The 18,231-nt window shown below is 41.4% G+C and overlaps 1 protein-coding gene across 2 annotated transcripts in view; it reads left to right on the top strand.

Moving 5' to 3' along the window:
• LOC140276633 (LIM/homeobox protein LMX-1.2-like) overlaps window positions 1-8,425 on the top strand; it is a 72,414-nt gene extending 63,989 nt beyond the window's left edge. For both annotated transcript variants that reach the window (XM_072371411.1, XM_072371412.1), the window contains 3 exons: window positions 1,695-1,761; window positions 6,561-6,725; window positions 8,017-8,425. In XM_072371411.1, coding sequence (XP_072227512.1) covers window positions 1,695-1,761; window positions 6,561-6,725; window positions 8,017-8,174 — 390 coding nt within the window. In that variant the 3' untranslated portion in view covers window positions 8,175-8,425. The remainder of the gene's footprint in view (window positions 1-1,694; window positions 1,762-6,560; window positions 6,726-8,016) is intronic.
• Window positions 8,426-18,231: the final 9,806 nt, after the last annotated feature.

The raw sequence follows: 18,231 nt of genomic DNA, 5'->3' as shown, positions 1-18,231 counted from the left end.
GATAACCCACATCTCTCCCACTGAAAGTTGGCCCTGTATTTGCCAAATGTGCTTAAATATCTTAACCAGTGCTTCATCAATTAAACCCAATGGATTAAGAATGCATAATATGCTATTTACTCTGCTTGGTGCCATTTGAGAAAATAAGATTTTTTACCATAGTTAGCTCTAAGTGTATAAGTCTGACTGTTATCTTGTTTGTAAGTCATGTAATCTTTATACATTATAATTAATCATTTTGCAGATATTTTTTTCAAAAGTGACTTGAGTAAAGAAACAGCATTTAAGCTTCAGAGCAGTTAGAAATGTTAGCCTCTACATTAAGAGCTAATTTAATTTATATCTGTCTAAATAAGTACAAGTTGATAAGATGTAAAAGTGTAAGAGAGTCTGCGTAAGGTGTGTTGGGTGTTTGAGGTTTTAGGAGAGAAGGCGTTCTCTGAAGAGATGAGTTTTGAAAAGACTCAAGGGACATTTCTGCTCTTAAACCATTTGATAGCTTCTTTCACCATCATGGAACCACAAATGAGAACAATCTATACTGAGACTGTTTTGTGTGTAGGGAAGATGTCCCTGTGAGGAAGAAAGTCCAGAAGTAGTTTTAAACATTTCCCCAATTCATGCAGAAATGTGTGGTTCAGATAGGTTACTGCAGTGCTCACTGGTTTTAATTACTCCCCTTTTAACTTAATTTATTTTAAAAGAAAATAATTAAAATCCGAGACTATGGTCCTCAGCCGGAAAAGGGTGGAATGCTCTCTCCGGGTCGGGAATGAGATCCTTCCCCAAGTGGAGGAGTTCAAGTATCTCGGGGTCTTGTTCACGAGTGAGGGACGAATGGAGCGGGAGATTGACGGGCAGATCGGTGCAGCGTCTGCAGTGTTGCGGGCTCTGCACCGACCCGTCGCTGTGAAGAAGGAGCTGAGCCAGAAGGCGAAGCTCTCTATTTACTGGTCAATCTACGTTCCCGAAATAGGCTTCCTCCACAGGGTGTCTGGGCTCTCCCTTAGAGATAAGGTGAGAAGCTCAGTCATCCGGGAGGGGCTCGGAGTAGAACCGCTGCTCCTCCGCATTGAGAGGAGTCAGATGAGGTGGCTCGGGCATCTGGTTAGGATGCCTCCTGGACGCCTCCCTGGGGAGGTGTTCCGGGCACGTCCCACTGGGAGGAGACCCCAGGGAAGACCCAGTACACGTTGGAGAAACTATGTCTCTCGGCTGGCCTGGGAACGCCTCGGGGTCCCCCCGGAAGAGCTGGAGGAAGTGGCCGGGGACAGAGATGTCTGGGTTTCTCTGCTTAAGCTGCTGCCCCCGCGACCCGACCCCCGGATAAGCGGCAGATAATGGATGGATGGAAATATTAACATAAACATAATGTTTTCATCAATCATAATAGTTGTTCAATATTCTTATTCATTTATAATAATCTCAGATACATCTTTCAACTGATAATTATTCTGTCTATATTTCCGGATCCAGCAAAATGTTCAACACAGTCAAGGTTCTATATATATCTCACACTCAAATTACACCTGCGTTCTGACTTTTGTCAGTAATTGAAATGACAAAGACTTGATGTAATGGAGGCTGACAAGTGTGCTTTTTCACACCTGTGTACTGTTTGGTCTGCGTCCCGTGAGTAGCTGCCTGTCATTCACAACATTAAGCTTTTTCTCCATTTGTTTATTTATGTACAGATGAAGAAGTTAGCCCGTAGACAACAGCAACAGCAGGAGCAACACAACAGCCAAAGGCTTGGCCAAGGTGATGATTTATAATCTGTATGTGTGTGTGTGTGTGTGTGTGTGTGTGTGGAGGGGGGGGGGTGTCACAAAAAGAAAAACCTTTATACACTTCTGCATCTGGAATGTATCCATTATAATTTATATTACAGTGATTACTGAGAGTTAAGTAATTTATGAGTTATTTGAAGAAACAGCTTGAAATATTACATGAATAATGAGAACAGTAAACAGAGTACTGTCACTCAGCAAACACTCCCAGTTTTGTAGGCTTTAGAATGAGTCCCATCATTCTGAAGCCAGAGCAACATCTCTGCTGGTAAATATGATTTATTCTGATGGCAGAGCTATAAAGTGAGAGCCATGATTCTCCCTGGAGCACAGTTCCTCATGATTACTTGGCTTTTTGCCACCATGATCTTGCTGCGGATATGAGCACACAGTTTAGATAAGTATGTAGCTTCTTTGGCAAATACTGCCTCTATCTGTTCAGGGACTTCCAGCATGTCAATATTGGCAGTAGAGCAGGGTTTATTATAGCGGACGCTGCTGCTGATAACCAAATGAGCTACGCAAACCAGCTAAAGAGGATTATTTGAAGCTGATGTCAGAAAAAGATGGGGCCATCCTCAGGTTAAAACTGCAATGCAGCTTAGACAGTACATTTATTTTGTGTTATCCATAGGAAACTACAAAAATATGGATGCAATGTATTCTTACATCTTTAGGCATGTTTGGGCTCAGTAACAAGAGGGAGAGTTTAACAATAAGAAATGTGGATACACACAAGAGTTTTGTGGTTGAAGAGCTTGAAAAAGATAAATACACATGATAGACATTAGAGTTTGATATGCAGCAGAGAGACCAGTGAATGGAAAGGGGTTAAGAGAAGTAACCACAATCAGAGAGAAATTGATTTGTGGTGAAAGGAGAACCAGTCGAAAACAGAGCTGGTGTGCTGCTTAGTTACCAATGTTAACCATCTGTTACAAACATGTGGGAAAATGTAACAAAAATATAGAAGACCGTTTACTACTGTGATATTATGCAGGTTGCAAAACAGAACGTAATCCTCAAGGGTCAGTGGGTGGATGAGTGTATAAACAGGTTTCTTGGTTACAAACAGTAAGCTACTGGAAGAGTGCAGATTCAGGGAGCAAAACTGCTGCTAGCAGTGGAGAGAATGTGATCAAATTCTTAAGAATGAACATTTTTATTATTTCAAAATACCAATTTACTCAGTAATGAAATAACAGATTCATTAAACATTATTTCAAATTTCAGCTTTAAGACAGGTTTGTTTGACATGTTTGTGTGTTTCAGATTTCCTTATTTGGCAACATCAGCAGATGGTAGTAACATTAGTGTCACTATACTGAACTTACAGAATTTACACCTACTGTAAACATACCGTGCAGGACACAAGTGACTTAAGTCTGGGACAGTGACTAAAACTGACAACTAAATATGGTAATATGGTAAATAATCCATCCCAGTATGGTAAATATTGGGCCTGGTTACCAGATATGCTGAGAAATTATTAGTTCCTATTCTTGACAACAAATGGTTCAGCATTTTTAATTGGGTAATGATATGGCCTGAAACGCACATGTCATTGACATTTTGTAAAAAGATAAGTCTGTGTGCACTTGAATATAGTTATGTCATCTCTGGTGTCACAAGAAATTACGTGGTACAGTACAGAATAGGAGGTTGAGATACAAAGTGGGCATTGAGACTTGGAGGGGCTACTACCATTGGGACTGAAGGAACCCAAGTAAGAAAAAAAGGCCCAGACTCTGTATGTCTGAGCACTCCCTTTTTAGAGGTGTACCATTATCCAAGTGTGATACTATCAGTGTCACAAAGAGACTTGTTGGTCCAAAAAAGCAGACTGCAGTGTCAAGATAAGAATCACAGATTTATTGATGAACACGATTCAAAAATGTTTCCAGAGACTAAAATATAGTCTGGGTTAGGAACAGGGATCGGGGATCCAGAGAACAGGAGTGGGCTCGGTAAGCGAACAGACAGGAACAATTTCCAAGTGGGTATGGCTCTTCCAGGTCCAAATGGCTTCCACGTGAGTTTGGAGCTTTCAGGTCCGAATGGTATCCAGGTGAGTTTATTCCAGAGAGCTCTCCTTGATGTGGTGGGTGCCTGTGTGGCTCTCCAGGGTTGGCAACAGGAATCCATGGTTCACGGCAAGCAGCTTTCCAGTAAGGGATTACTTCGAAAAAGCAGAGGAGGAACATGGTTAGTACTTGGGCAAAGTTACCTAGGTGGCTAATTGTACCACTTAGGAGTGACAACCATCTGGTATTGAGTAAAGGTCTGACCAGAGAATATAAGCAGCAGGGATGATGTGTCTGATGAGATACAGCTGCACCTTGAACCTGCTGAAGAAGAGAGTGAACCACACTCAGGGGACACAGGGGAAGACAAAGACAAGAAGACAAGAGAAACCGACCTGAATCCAGAGACTCATGACAGTAACAGTATTAACAAGGTGGGACCTGTGAAAGTTGCCAATCAGATTGGGGTCCAAGATGAAGGATTGACCTACCTAGGACCTCTCTTCTGGACCATAACCTTCTCAATTAACGAGGTACCACAGGCCCTGACCCCTGCAGTGCACATCTAAAAGCCGACAGACAGTGGAAGCCACAAGATCATCGATAACCTGGAGGGGTGGGTGGGGTCTGGGCGGAGGGACCAGGTTGCTGCTAGAGACTGATTTGAGTTGAGAAACTTGGAAGCTGGGATGAACTCTCATAGAGACAGATAGCCGGCGACAATGATGGAGGTAATGTTGGACCGAGGGACCGGAGATCTCCTCTTGGACTGGAAAAAGTGGGGGTTGGTACCTCACAGATGCCTCGAACGGAATCATAACAGTAGCTGCTGAAAAGTGTGAGTTGTGGGCATACTCCACCCAGCACAAGCAGTCACTTGAGGGAGCAGCGCTGACTTGAGATCCTGGGTCACCCACTTTGCCTGGCCATTGGTCTGAGGGCGGAATCCTGAACTCAAACTGACAGTTGCTCCCAGGCTCTCCATACCTGTGAGACAAACTTGGGAACACAATCAGAAACAACAGCCGCAGGAATTCCACAAAGGTGAAAAACACATTGGGTTATTAGTTGCGCAGTCTCCATAACTGAAGGTAGCTTGGGTGAGTAAAGCAGTGCTACCTTTGGAAGGTGGTAAATCGGTGATGAAGTCCAGGGTTTTATAAGACAATGGTTTGCTTGGCACCGCGAGTGGGCGAAGGAGTCCGGTGAGTGGCTGGGTGGAGGTCTCTCCTCTAGCACAGGTAGGACAGGCTGCAATTCTTGCATATTCTTTGAAATTCTATTGACTGCCACCAGAACAGCCTCCGGAGAAGAGACAGAGTTTGGGTCATCCCACGGTGGTAGGAAACATGGGAGACATTTGAACATTTTCAGGAACAAACAAACGGTTGAACCTGTACCTGGGTCTGGTTGTGTCCATTGAGCTTCCCTGACCACTTGCTCAACCTCCCAGGTCACCGCAGCCACAAGGCAGGTCGGAGGCAAGATAGTTTCCAGATCCCCAGAAGCTGATGTGGCTGTAAAGAGTCAACCGCTGTCTCCTACCAATCTCACACTGTCCGGACTTCTTCATCTCCTCTTGAACTTAAATGCCACATAAACTCCTAACAAATAAATATAGTACCCCTCTGGTAAATAATTACTTGACATGCTTTTTTTTTTTTTTTTTTTTTTACTGATGCATCAATCAGTTCTAGCCTCTTCACTTGCAGTGACATGTCTCACAATGTTGGTATAGGTCCATGTTTACCACTGTGTAGCATCCCCTCTTCTTTTAACAGTCTGTAAATGTCTGGGAACTACGGAAACGAGTTGCTGGACTTTTTGGAGAAGAAAGTTGTCATAATTCTTATCTGACATAGGATTCAAGCTGCTCTACTATCTTGGGTTTTCTTTGTTGTATTTCGAATTTCATGATGCTCCAAATGTCTTTTTTAGTTGGAGAAAGGTCTGGACTGCAGGTAAATTATTTTGCTACGAAGCCATGCTGTTGTAATAGATGCAATTTAGCATTGTGTCTATGAAATATGCCTTCCCTGAAAAAACATAGTTTGGATGGGAGCAAATGCTGCTAAAACCTGTAATTACCTTTCAGTATTGATGGAGCCTTTCCACATTTGCCAGCTGTCAGTTTCATAGGTACTAATGCACCACATCCCATCAGAGATGCAGGTTTTTGACCTGAGCGCTGATAACACGTTGGATGTTCCTTCACCTCTTTGGTCCAGATTTGGCCTCCATAACTTACAGAAAAGGTTACAAACTTCTGTTTATCTGACCAAAGACCAATTGTCCTTTGCCTCAGTCCGTTTTAGATGAGCTTTGGTCCAGAAAAGACAGCAGTATGTCTAGATCATGTTCACATATGACTTCTTCTTTACATGATAGATACAGTCAGTGCAGTCTATCTGAACCAGTCAGTCCAATCCACCATCACAGGCAACACTGACACTAAACTACCAAGTAATTTGCAATACAATAGCAAATCTGCTAAACCCAAAATGTCAAAGTAATGGGGTGTAATCCAATGCTTTTCAGATTAACACAACTTGACATGCGAAAAAGATAATGGCATAACTAACATTTATTTAGGTAATGCATTACTGCCCAACACTGATAACTGGCTAAAATGTAAAAGTTTAAGATCTGTTTGGTTAAGATGGGTAAATTAATCTGTAAGATGCCCTCACCAATGCAGAAGGTGCAGGTTGAAACAGGGTCTCACTTTTTTCATTTATTCTTACAGAGGTGGTGTCTGGTTGTATGGAGGGCCTGTTCAGCTCCTACTCTGGGCCTCTACCTTCAAGCCAGCAGCAGTTGGTGACCATCGAGTATAGTGGCTACAACACAGACCCCTTCCAGCAGGGCCTTACCCCACCACAGATGCCTGGTGACCACATGTATCCATATGGTTAGCGTACACAGCACCCATTGTTTCATGTTTTGCAGTGTGGGCATTATTCTAGGTGTTATTCTGCATTCCTCTGGTTTTCACCCACATTACTGTGGCTGGAGACTTCAATGAGTGCCACAGTTGAACACTTGTCAAAATACTCATTTGTACTCTATAATGCCAACAGAAGTATAGCTGTTAGCTGGTCTTTACATGGTCCCAAAGTTGCAAGACGTATATAATTGCAAGTTCAATTTATAAAGGTTCTAGTTAACATAGTTAACACTTTGACTCCTCTCTCAAACCATCCTCTCTCAAATTGTCTGTGGGCAGTGAAACGTCTTCAAGAACCAAGATGGAGAAGTTCAGTTGACCTTTGTCAAGCTCTTAGGATTACCATGATCTGGATGACTGAGAATCTACATGAACATGTCTAAATACAATTAGTCAAGGAAGACTCTGAAGATAAGTTACTTGTACTTGAGTCCATGAAATAAAAGTTCAAACCAATTATCAAATTACAGATTGAAGTTATTACATTTTAGAACATTTCTCAAATTCTCTGGACACAGGTTTGTTCATCTGACAGGTGTATCTCTACAATAGGGCTTGATATTGAAAATAAAAGAATAAACACTAGAGTAAGACAATTTAAAGAGTTAAGTTTTTCATTTCTACCCCCTCACACTTTTTAGAAAACATTACACAGTGATCTGCAAAACACTAAACATTTGTATAGGTTTGACAAAGAAATATATCATGTTACTCCCTTGCCATTTCAAAGCACTATCCTTTAAATTACTACAATTTTAACTAATTGATTGAACACAACCACCAACTATGCAGACACAAAGGGACATGTTTAAGGTCTATAAAAAGGCAACAGAAATTGATCTCACAGAATTGCATCCTCACCCATTATGTCAACTTGGATCCTTCCAAAACGGCCTTCATTTTAACATTTCTAGACAAATTGCATAATGCATCTAAGCACAAACCAAACACATCAGATTAGGTATGCATACTGTTGTCTTCTGGGTCAAAACTGCTTTCATCAACATCCATAATATTCCCCCTTCCTAAACAACATTATAAAGTTTTTCTCAGCATGGCAGTTTGTTTTACAATGTAACATAGCTGGTCTGACAATCACACAACTTAACTTCACAGGGCGTCTTTGCAATGTAATTAGTGTATAATCTGTTGTAATAAAGGCAGTGATAGCTACAGAATAGGATCTTATTACCTACATGTGGTTGTTATTTGTCATATATGACTTCTCTGTCTCTGTCATCTCCAACCTTATCAGGTACTGACACCATCTTCCTCGACATTGACAGTGATACTTCTCTAACAAGTGTAAGTGAGTGCTTCATGGCTGCTTCAGATGCAGGTTCCTTGACGGCACCGACAGGGAACCCCATTGACCACCTTTACTCCATGCAAAGCTCCTATTTTGCTTCCTGAGACCCCTGTCATCATCGGTGACATGCCGCCCACCATATCCTCTTCCAGACTACTGACAGAAATCATCCAATTGTGCAGACACAAGACACCAAGCTACCTGGCATGATATATCAAGAAGATCAAGCTGGCCTCTACCTGCCAAAGAAAAGGGAATACTTGAAACATAAGTTTTGGAGTTTATATGCAGCATATTTGGGTTTTCAGGTGGGTTAAGTTTGTTTGACAAATAGCAGTCAATATCAGTATAAATACCACTGCATAAGATTTTTTTAAGATTTTGTCTAAATAAAACTCTTAGTTTCTAATTTTCTCTTAAGAATAGGTAAATCACTACAATTGTATGTTGTTTTATTGGGAAAATCAGGCAAATACAGTTTTGATTATGTGATTGCAGCTAACTACCAAGCTTTTCTGGTGTGGAAATTAAATAATCTCTGAGCAATCAAACAATTGTTTCTGATTGTATATAATGCACCAACTGTACTCAACATTCTTGAGAAACGTCCAGTTTTGCATGTTAATATGGACAGTAAGTATTTATTTCTCACCATCAGCCATAGTTGCATGTACAATAAACCAAAACTTTTCTGTTTAATTGCCCATGGGGTTCTGTTGTAAAGTACAAAAAAGAAATGTCCTTCAACTATTTGTCAGTCTTTCTGTTGAATTATGTCTGTGCAAATTAATATTGCTTTGCTATTTATTTTTACGTTTATTATTTCAGGGCATAATCAAGACATTCCTTTTGAATTTGCCAACTTACCAAATCTGTTTGTTCTTCAAATAAACTGCATTCTCTTGAATTCTGGTGTGGTTTTGGTAAATCACCTGAAAAAATTCTGACAGGAAATTTTGAATGATAACAAAGATATTTTCCTATATATAAAGTTTTAATAAAAAGCCATGTATAGTCCAACAATGCCTCAAAACACAGGAATTGTGAGACTGGCAACTTTATAAAATTGGGCGGTATGGACGACTGAAACTGCCATAATCATAGAAAATACAAAAATATATAAATTACTTCTAATAGATTAATATGCAAAAAAATGCTATTGAAATAAATAATACAGTTGTCAGTGAATAGAATGTGAAATAAATTAAAATATGTGCTTTAATTTCCAACTGTAATAATTTAACTTTGTGTTAATACCCCATGTATTTACTTTGCCATTTAATTTTCAATTTTGTTCATTGATTTAATCATTCCTAATCCATGGTTTGATAAATTAATGAATAATAACTATCATTTTCATCACTGAATTTATTTTTTTCCTTCTCATTTTCCCTCTGTTCATTTCCCCAAAGCAGTTTATTTATGTATTATATCTTTATTACATTGTTGAACGATATTTAATTTACATATATTTAGTTACTTTCTCTATAATTTCCTCATTGCATTTTGTCCCCAGGAACTGGTTCTTACAAGAAAAAAAGCTTGTGAAGGAGAAGCTTTTCTCTCATAAATAGTGTCTTTGCATAACTATTTAGAGAATAAAGTTGTATTTTTTTGTGGAGTTAGAGGCAGATTTGTACAATTGTGAATTTGTTGTTTTGTCTTAAATTTGCATGATAGCAAACGGAAATACAAATTTCTGCAGCAAACCTGTTGCTGTATTGGAATAAAGCTTGTTAGCATCTCAAGTAAGGTAGCTGTAGCACAGCATGGCAGCAGAATAGTGTCTTATTTGTTTTCAGAGTTGACGTCTACAGCATCTTAGTATAGCCAAATTCCCAATAAATCTGCTCTCATTCCCTTAATTTTCTAATTGTGTTTTTAGATGGCAAAATTACTACATGTTCACTGCTGGCCGCTTGTGAAGCTTCTGCTCTTCAATATTATCCTAAATGTTTTAAGCACAATATTATTACACCACCACTTACTTAAGTTCATGTTTTCTGTGATTTTGGCTATAATTACATGTACAATGAAAGTTAGATGTGGCAGGAAGTCTCTGCTGTCCCACTTCCTCCTCTCTGTTGGTACAGCTGAAATGGAGCTGTGAAGGGGAGTCTCCCTACTACTTCTCACTCACTGATCATAAAAGTCATCAGGTTTATCGCTGATCACTTTGAAAAAAACTTTAAAATGTCAATGAGAATCTCAGCACCTCACGGAAGCTTCAAGTCTAAATAGCCAATCATGCAATTGAAAAACTCCCACTCTGATCAGGAAACGGCCATCTTTAGTTTTGTTATCACTGTATGCCTTTCTGCTTCATTATGTAAATGAGGGGGCTATCTTTCAGTGTGTCATGGGATTGGCTTTTGACCTACAGGTTGATCATCCTGGGATGTGACTTTTTGTGTGTTTTGTGACTCTGAGGTTGAAACTGTTGAACAACTCTTCTTTACTGTAACTTTTTAAAAGGATTTTTCTGACTGTTGGAAACAGATTCTTAGCTAGGATATTGTTTTTTGAATTGACTCTATATGAATGAATTGGATTATTTTGAAATTAATTAATTGGATTATGATTACGATGAATTGAATTCCAATTAGCTTGAATTGGACTATATTATTTAAGTGCCTTGAGATGACAATTGTTGTAATTTGGCACAATATAAGTAAAACCGAATTGAATTTAATTGAATTGAATTCTCAATCAGTTACTGGATGATAAGAAAAAGATATAATGTACAATGGCTTGATTATCATTACCAAACAATTTATTCACTAGTCATGAATAGCAGGGATTATTTTTATCTTCCTAAGTGAGTATAGCAGTTTTTAGAAAGCAGTCAAATTAAAGTGATGCTCGAAGTGTTGTGGAGAAAAGAGTGGTTGGACCACTCTTTTCTCCACAACACTTCGTGGTCATCCTCTTATGGGAATTTATTGAACAGACCGCCACAGAGACATGTACATGTCAGCATACATGGAAATTCCCAATTACTTCAGTTTGTGACAGCTCTTTCCCACAGAAGCGGTATTCCCAGGGTACCGCTGCTGCACCATTAGCCTTCCAAATTTATCATCTTCCCATCTCAACCAAGTTGTTATTACACATGAAGTGTAGTTTCTTTCTCAACAACAAAAAGTAGACAAATAAAGAGAATAGACAGATTTAAAAAAAAATTATTAGAATAAGTATTGCCAGTGGGTAACTGTTATTTCAAATTCATTAAAAATATTGTAAAAAAATACAAGCACTAAAAGTCTTGGTTACTTTTTGTTTGTGCTTTCTGGAGGTGGTTGAAATGTATAGATTCATTTACTTAACTATTTAACAAGAAATAATGCCTTATTATGCACTAACAGAATTAAATTGCAAAAAAGATAACAAGGCTGTTAACATAAAATTCATCATCACCCTCTTTGTCAAGAAATCAAATCAATACAGCTACCAGTTGATGGAAATCTTTCCACACATAGACCTATAAAAACATTTCTAAAGGTTTGTTGAAAAGGAGAAGTTCCAAAACAAGTGAATGATAGTCTCAACTTAATTGTTACAACAAGTGCTACAAGACTTGATTGTTTTTACAAATCTTGTTGGGCAATTTGTGAGGTAAAGTATGTTTACTAATTTAAGTGAAACCTCCTTTAACTTTTTTATTAAATATTTGTGTGGTAGTATGCAAATCTATTCCCATGAAATATTGGAAACGATTATTTTCCAGTAAAAGTAAACATAAGAGGTAGAGACCATGTCTTCTTGGAACAAATAATTCTGTTATTGTTTTTAAGAGATTCAGCAAAATAGACATCAGGAGTGTCAGCTGCATTCAGCACAAGAGGGGCATCTGAATCCTAAAGCAATAGTTGTTTGAAGGGTGCACAGATTTCAGCTGATACAGCATGGGAAATATTAGAGTATTCTTTAAGTGAGACAGCAGTACTGAATTTTGCAACAAACTCCCTACTGAAGTGCTGACCCACCTGGACTATTTGATTTCAGTCAGTTTTCAAAATCAGTTTTGAAAGAACAAATATTTATTTTAAGAAAGAATATAAATTCCATATATTCTTCCATATAAAGATTTGTGGGGAGTAAGTTTAGTTTTTTACATTGATGTCCACGAGGGAAATTAGTCCTAGAAAAGACTAGGAAACTCAAGGGAAAATAAAATCAAAAAACAAGACACCTTGAGAGTGACTACAAACAAAAAGACAAATCAAAACTAGACAAATACAGACAGAATCAATCCTAATTCAATTCAAACCAATGACTGAAGAACACAAACAAGAAAACAGAATAGAAACAAAACACAGAAAAACCTAGACAAGAAAAAATAAATCCATAGTCCGAAAATCCACAGTCCCTGACAGTAACAGCTAAACAAACACCCTTTTAGTTACCCCATGTTGCTGTTTTTCACCTGCCATCCTTTAATTACATGGCTACATGATTTAGTGATACTTGTGCTCTCCTAAAAAATTTGGCGCACTTGTCATCATGCACATGCAGAGGGGCTTGCTTTAGGGCCTTGAGTCCCCACCCTTTAGCCCCTTAATGTCCAAAATGTCATTTTGTGGAGACGTAAATGATATTGATAACTCTGAAACTCTAACTGTTGCTAGGCAACATGTAAACTTTATAGAATCTCGAACCGGCATATCCCATAAGCCCTTGCTCTTAAAGGTACAAGTCCTCTGGTGAATGTCTCTCCTAAATTCCTTATTGTGGGTCACTACACAGCCCCCCCATACAAAAAAATGGAAACATACAGGCAATAAACACAGTTCAACACAAAACAGTGAACAGTCTTCGAGAAACAATCAATGGGGTGGGGGGCAGATCCGACGGCCAAAACGGCTGCGCTTAGTAAGAGGTTGGGTTAAGAGAAGGGACGGGGGGGTCAGGGCCAGAGGCCAAAACTGGGGGGCGTCCCCGCCGTGGGGGCCGGGCCAACTCAATGGGCTCTTCCATGTCCAAATGAGCAGGCTTACGATGATCTATTGCGACCGATGAGAGTCAGCTGACCAAGGAGCTGTTGCAACCCGGAGAAACTCCCCTGGGACCCGCAGTGGCTGTCCATATACTAGCTCAGCAGATGAGGCCTGGAGGTCATCCTTGGGGCGTGAGCAAAGCACGAGCATGACCCATGGAAGGCGGTCAACCCAGCTGCTGCCCATCAGGCTTGCCCATAGGGAAGCCTTCATGGCACGATGAAACCTCTCACACAGCCCGTTGGCCTGTGGGTTGTATGCCGTAATGCGGTGGAGCTACACCCCCAGGTGCTCGGTGACTGCAGTCCAGAGCTCCGACGTGAATTGCGGGCCCCTGTCTGAGGTAAGGTCTGAAGATGTGCCAAACCGGGCTATCCAGGATGCGATGAATGCCCTGGCCACCTCTGCTCACTTAGTTGAGGACAGGGGAATTGCTTCAAGCCACCTGGTGGTCCTGTCCACCATGGTGAGGAAGTGAGTGAATCCGCGGGAGGGAGGCAGAGGACCCACCAGGTCCACATTCACAAGGTTGAAATGCTTCTCAGGTACTACAAAAGGTGCCAAAGGGGCTTTTGTATGACGTGGCACCTTGGCACTCTGACATGCTACACAAGAACCCGCCCAGGCCCTAACATCCTTCTTAAGACCCAGCCAAACAAACTTCGCCTCTACCAGCTTGGTAGAGGCATTCACAACCGGAAGGGAAAGGCCGTGGATGGTGTCAAAAACCCGGCGTCGCCAGCCAGTCAGCACCATAGGGCGCGGTTGGTTGATGGAGACGTCACAGAGAAGCGTGGCATTGGCTCTGTCGAACACCACATCCTCTAGCCTTAGCGGCTCCACTTGGTCCGTCGCCATGGAGGCATAGTCCAGTCCTAGGTGAACAGACAACGCACCCGCTCGGGAAAGACAGTCAGCGACTAAGTTGTCTTTGCTTGCCAGGTGCTGAATGTCTGTGGTAAACTCTGAGATTGCAGAGAGCTGCCGCTGCTGATGACCACACCATGGCTCCGAGGTCTAGGACATTGCGAATGTCAGCGACTTGTGGTCCACGAACGCACTGAACTGGCGGCCCTCCAACAGGAATCTGAAGTGTCGGGTGGCGAGGAATAGACCCAGGAGTTCTCTGTCAAAGGTGCTATATTTATTCTCACAATCGTGGAGCAGCTTGCTGAAAAAAACCAGTGGTTGCCAGGAACCATCCACCCACTGTTCACACAGCGACCCCACCGCATAGTCAGAGGCATCTGTAGTGAGGGCGACCGGGGCCCTGGGAGACGGGTGCACCAACAGAGCAGTGTTGGCCATTGCGGTCTTGGTAGCACAGAAGGCTTTGTCCCTGTCTGGGGACCAATCCACCTCATTATTGGCTCTTTTGCCTTGGAGGGATTCATACAAAGGACACATGAGGTGATCTGTGGAAGATAGCGATTATAAAAATTCACCATGTCCAGAAACTCCTGAAGAGACTTTGTGGTGTGCCGGCGTGGGAAACCAGTGACTGCCTCCACCCTGGCAGGAAGTGGAACTGCTCCCTGTGGAGTGATGTGATGTCCCAGGAAGGTGATGGATGACTGTCCGAATTTACACTTGTCAGGATTGACAATAAGCCCGTGATCGCTGAGCCTTTCAAAAAGCTACTGGAGGTGTGTCAGGTGTTCCTCTGCAGATGTGCTGGCTACAAGAATGTCATCCAAGTAAACAAACAAGAATGACATGTCTCGCAGCACAGAGTCCATCAGACGCTGAAACGTCTGTGCCACCCCTTTGAGGCCGAAAGGCATTCGTAGGAACTCGAACAGGCCAAAGGGTGTAGTTACAGCTGTTTTGGGCACATCCTGTGGATGGTCTGGCACCTGGTGGTATCCGCGCACCAGATCGAACTTTGAAAAGATGATGGCACCCGCTAAGTGAGCAGAGAAGTCCTGTATGTGTGGGACAGGGTATCAGTCCGGGATTGTGGCGTTGTTCAGGCGACAGAAATCGCTGCAGGGGCACCAACTGCCGTCAACTTTAGTTACCCTGTGTAAGGGGGAGGCCCATGGGCTGTTGGAGCGGTGCCTATGCCAAGAGGCTCCACAATAGCAAACTCATCCCTGGCGATCGACAGCTTGGCTGTATCCACAGTGGCGATATAGTGTTCCACACCATGCTTAGCCACGGCAGATGAGAACGTGGGCGTGGTGAGGTCTGTGAACTCAGAGAGGAGGCATAGATATGGGTCTCCAGTAGCAAGAGTGTTCGACAGGCTGAGCGCTCCAGCCCCCCCCAAGTGTGCAGGTGTATGATGTGAAAGAAAGGGCATTGATAAGGCGGCAGTTTGTAACATCAACCAGAAGGTTGAAAGAACAGAGGAAATTCACGCCCAGTAGCGGTGCAGACATAGCAGCCATAACAAAGTCCCGGCCAAAGCGCCACCCACCAAAAGACACCTCCACATACCTGGTGCCGTAGGTGCGTATGGGCGTGCCATTGGGCGTGCCATCCATCAGGGGGCCATGTCCGCCAGCCATAGTGTCCACAGTCTGTGCTAGACGGATGCTATGCTGAGTGCCAGAATCGACCAGCAAACGTCGGCCACAGGTTGTTGGTGATGAACAACAGCTTACAGACATGTCCAGCACCCATAGCTGCTAATGAGCGCCGGCCTTGGCGTTTCCCTGGACCACAAAACTGCCACAGATCGTTTGAGAGAAGAAGAGACTAAAAATCAGGAACATCCTGTCTCAGGGTGATGCAGAGAAACTAGTTCATGCATTTGTTACTTCAAGATTGGACTACTGTAATTCCTTATTATTGGGCTGTCCCACATATTCTCTGAAAAGCCTCCAGCTGATCCAAAATGCTGCAGCCAGAGTTCTGATGAGAACTAACAGGAGAGATCATGTTTCTCCAGTTTTAGCTTCTCTTCATTGGCTCCCTGTTAAATTCAGAATAGAATTTAAGATTCTTCTTCTGACATATAAAGTTCTTAATGACCGAGCTCCATCATATCTTAAAGATTTAATTGTAAGATATTTTCCTAACAGAGCACTTCGCTCCCAAACTGCAGGTTTACTTGTTGTTCCCAGAGTTTCTAAAAGTAGAATGGGAGGTAGAGCCTTCAGTTATCAGGCCCCTCTCTTGTGGAATAAGCTGCCAGTAAATGTCCGGGAAGCAGACACCCTTTCCACTTTTAAGATTAGGCTTAAAACTTTTCTTTTCGATAAAGCTTACAGTTAGGGATGGCTCAGGTAATCCTGAAACATCCCATAGTTAAGCTGCTATAGGCTTAGACTGCTGGGGGACCTCATCTGTCACACCTTTCCTCACTTTGCTCTCTTTTTCCCCCTGTTTAATTTCAAAATTGATTTTATGTACATGTGACATTATTGTGGTTATTAACCTATGTTTCCCTGTTCCAACAGATATACTTTGAATGGCGTTATGGTGTTTTTCCCCCCTCTTTTCCCTCTTTTCTGTCTTCTCAAACCCCAGCTGGTCGAGGCGGATGGCCACCCTTCCTGAGTCTGGTTCTGCCAGAGGTTTCTTCCTGTTAAAAGGGAGTCGTTCCTTTCCACAGTTGCCACAGGCACGCTCAGGACGGGAGATTGGACTGATGACACATTTCGGTGCAATCTGTTGGTTTCCTTAGCTAGGATATTAATTTTTTGAATTAGCTCTATATGAATTAATTGGATTATGATTACAATGAATTGAATTCCAATTGGCTTGAATTGGACTATATTACTTAAGTGCCTTGAGATGACAATTGTTGTAATCTGGCGCTATATAAATAAAATTGAATTGAATTGAATTGAAGAGACAGAAGACGGTGAAATGCAGGATAACGTGGATGAAGCCGTTATTCACTTGCAAAGTTATTATTTGTGTCGGTTGATCTGCCATTTGTAGTTCAGTGTGCGTCCAGAGAAACGTAAGTGATATTGTTTATTTACTGGAGACGTTTCCTTGTTGTAATATTTATAAGCCTGCTCGTTGAGTTTTTCCAGCAGTGTTAGCAATCTTCTCTAATGGTTCAAAGGTAATTTATGTTATGCTATCTGAATGCCACTGCGTTTTCTTGTTGCCAGTTAAATATGTGATGTATAGTATCTCATGCATATTCTTTCTCTATGTGATGTTCATGCTAATTACATTATTATTTGGATTGTGTGCTATGGTTAAACATATTGTGAGTAGTTTATTGATGGCTATTGTTATTCCAGAATCACACATCCACAAACACACCACACCTGTAAGTGTTTAGATTGGATTTAAACACCATGAAAGGGATTGACCGCTTCCTGCCTATTCATTTATGTCTTGGGGGAACTTATAAACTGTGTTCCGACAGATGCACACTTCGCAATTATAAAACAGAGAAGCCAGTCTACAATAGTGAATTGCTAAGCCTCCACAACAAAAACAGTGCTGACCTTGTTTTTCCTGAGCTGTCTGGGCAGCTAAAAATATATGGCGCACTCACTCCACTACCTAGAGTTCCTCAGGGTTCTGTGCTTGGACCAATTCTTTTCACTTTATACTTGCTTCCATTTGGTAACATTATTAGACAGCATGGCATAAATTTCCATTGCTATGCTGATGATACTCAGCTGTACTTATCTATGAAACAAGATGAAACCAAGTCTGACCAACCTTCAGACTACAAGCATGTCAAAAAGTCAGACAAACTGAAGTCGTTATCTTTGGATCTGAGCGCTTCAGGGAGAAATTGTTAGTTTTTCTAGATGGTATTTCCTTGGCTTCTAGTTCTACAGTGAGTTATTTTTTTACCAGAATTTATCATGTGACGCACATATAAAACTGGTTTCTAGGACTTCTTTCACTTTCGTAATACTTTCGTAATATTGTTAAAATCAGAAACATCCTGTCTCAGAGTGATGCAACTCCAACTTGTAACTTCAAGATTGGACTACTGTAATTCTTTATTATTGGGCTGTCCCACATATTCTCTGAAAAGCCTCCAGCTGATCCAAAATGCTGCAGCCAGAGGTCTGATTAAAACTAACAGGAGAGATCATGTTTCTCCAGTTTTAGCTTCTCTTCATTGGCTCCCTGTTAAATTCAGAATAGAATTTAAGATTCTTCTCCTCACATATAAAGCTCTTAATGACCGAGCTCCATCATATCTTAAAAATCTCATAGTAGGATATTTTCCCAA

This window comes from Leuresthes tenuis, unplaced genomic scaffold, assembly GCF_036924035.1.
Source record: "Leuresthes tenuis unplaced genomic scaffold, fLeuTen1.0.hap1 SCAF_19, whole genome shotgun sequence".
Lineage (NCBI taxonomy): Eukaryota > Metazoa > Chordata > Actinopteri > Atheriniformes > Atherinopsidae > Leuresthes > Leuresthes tenuis.
The sequence above is the reverse complement of the archived record's forward strand: the minus strand, read 5'-3'. Positions and strand labels throughout refer to the sequence as shown.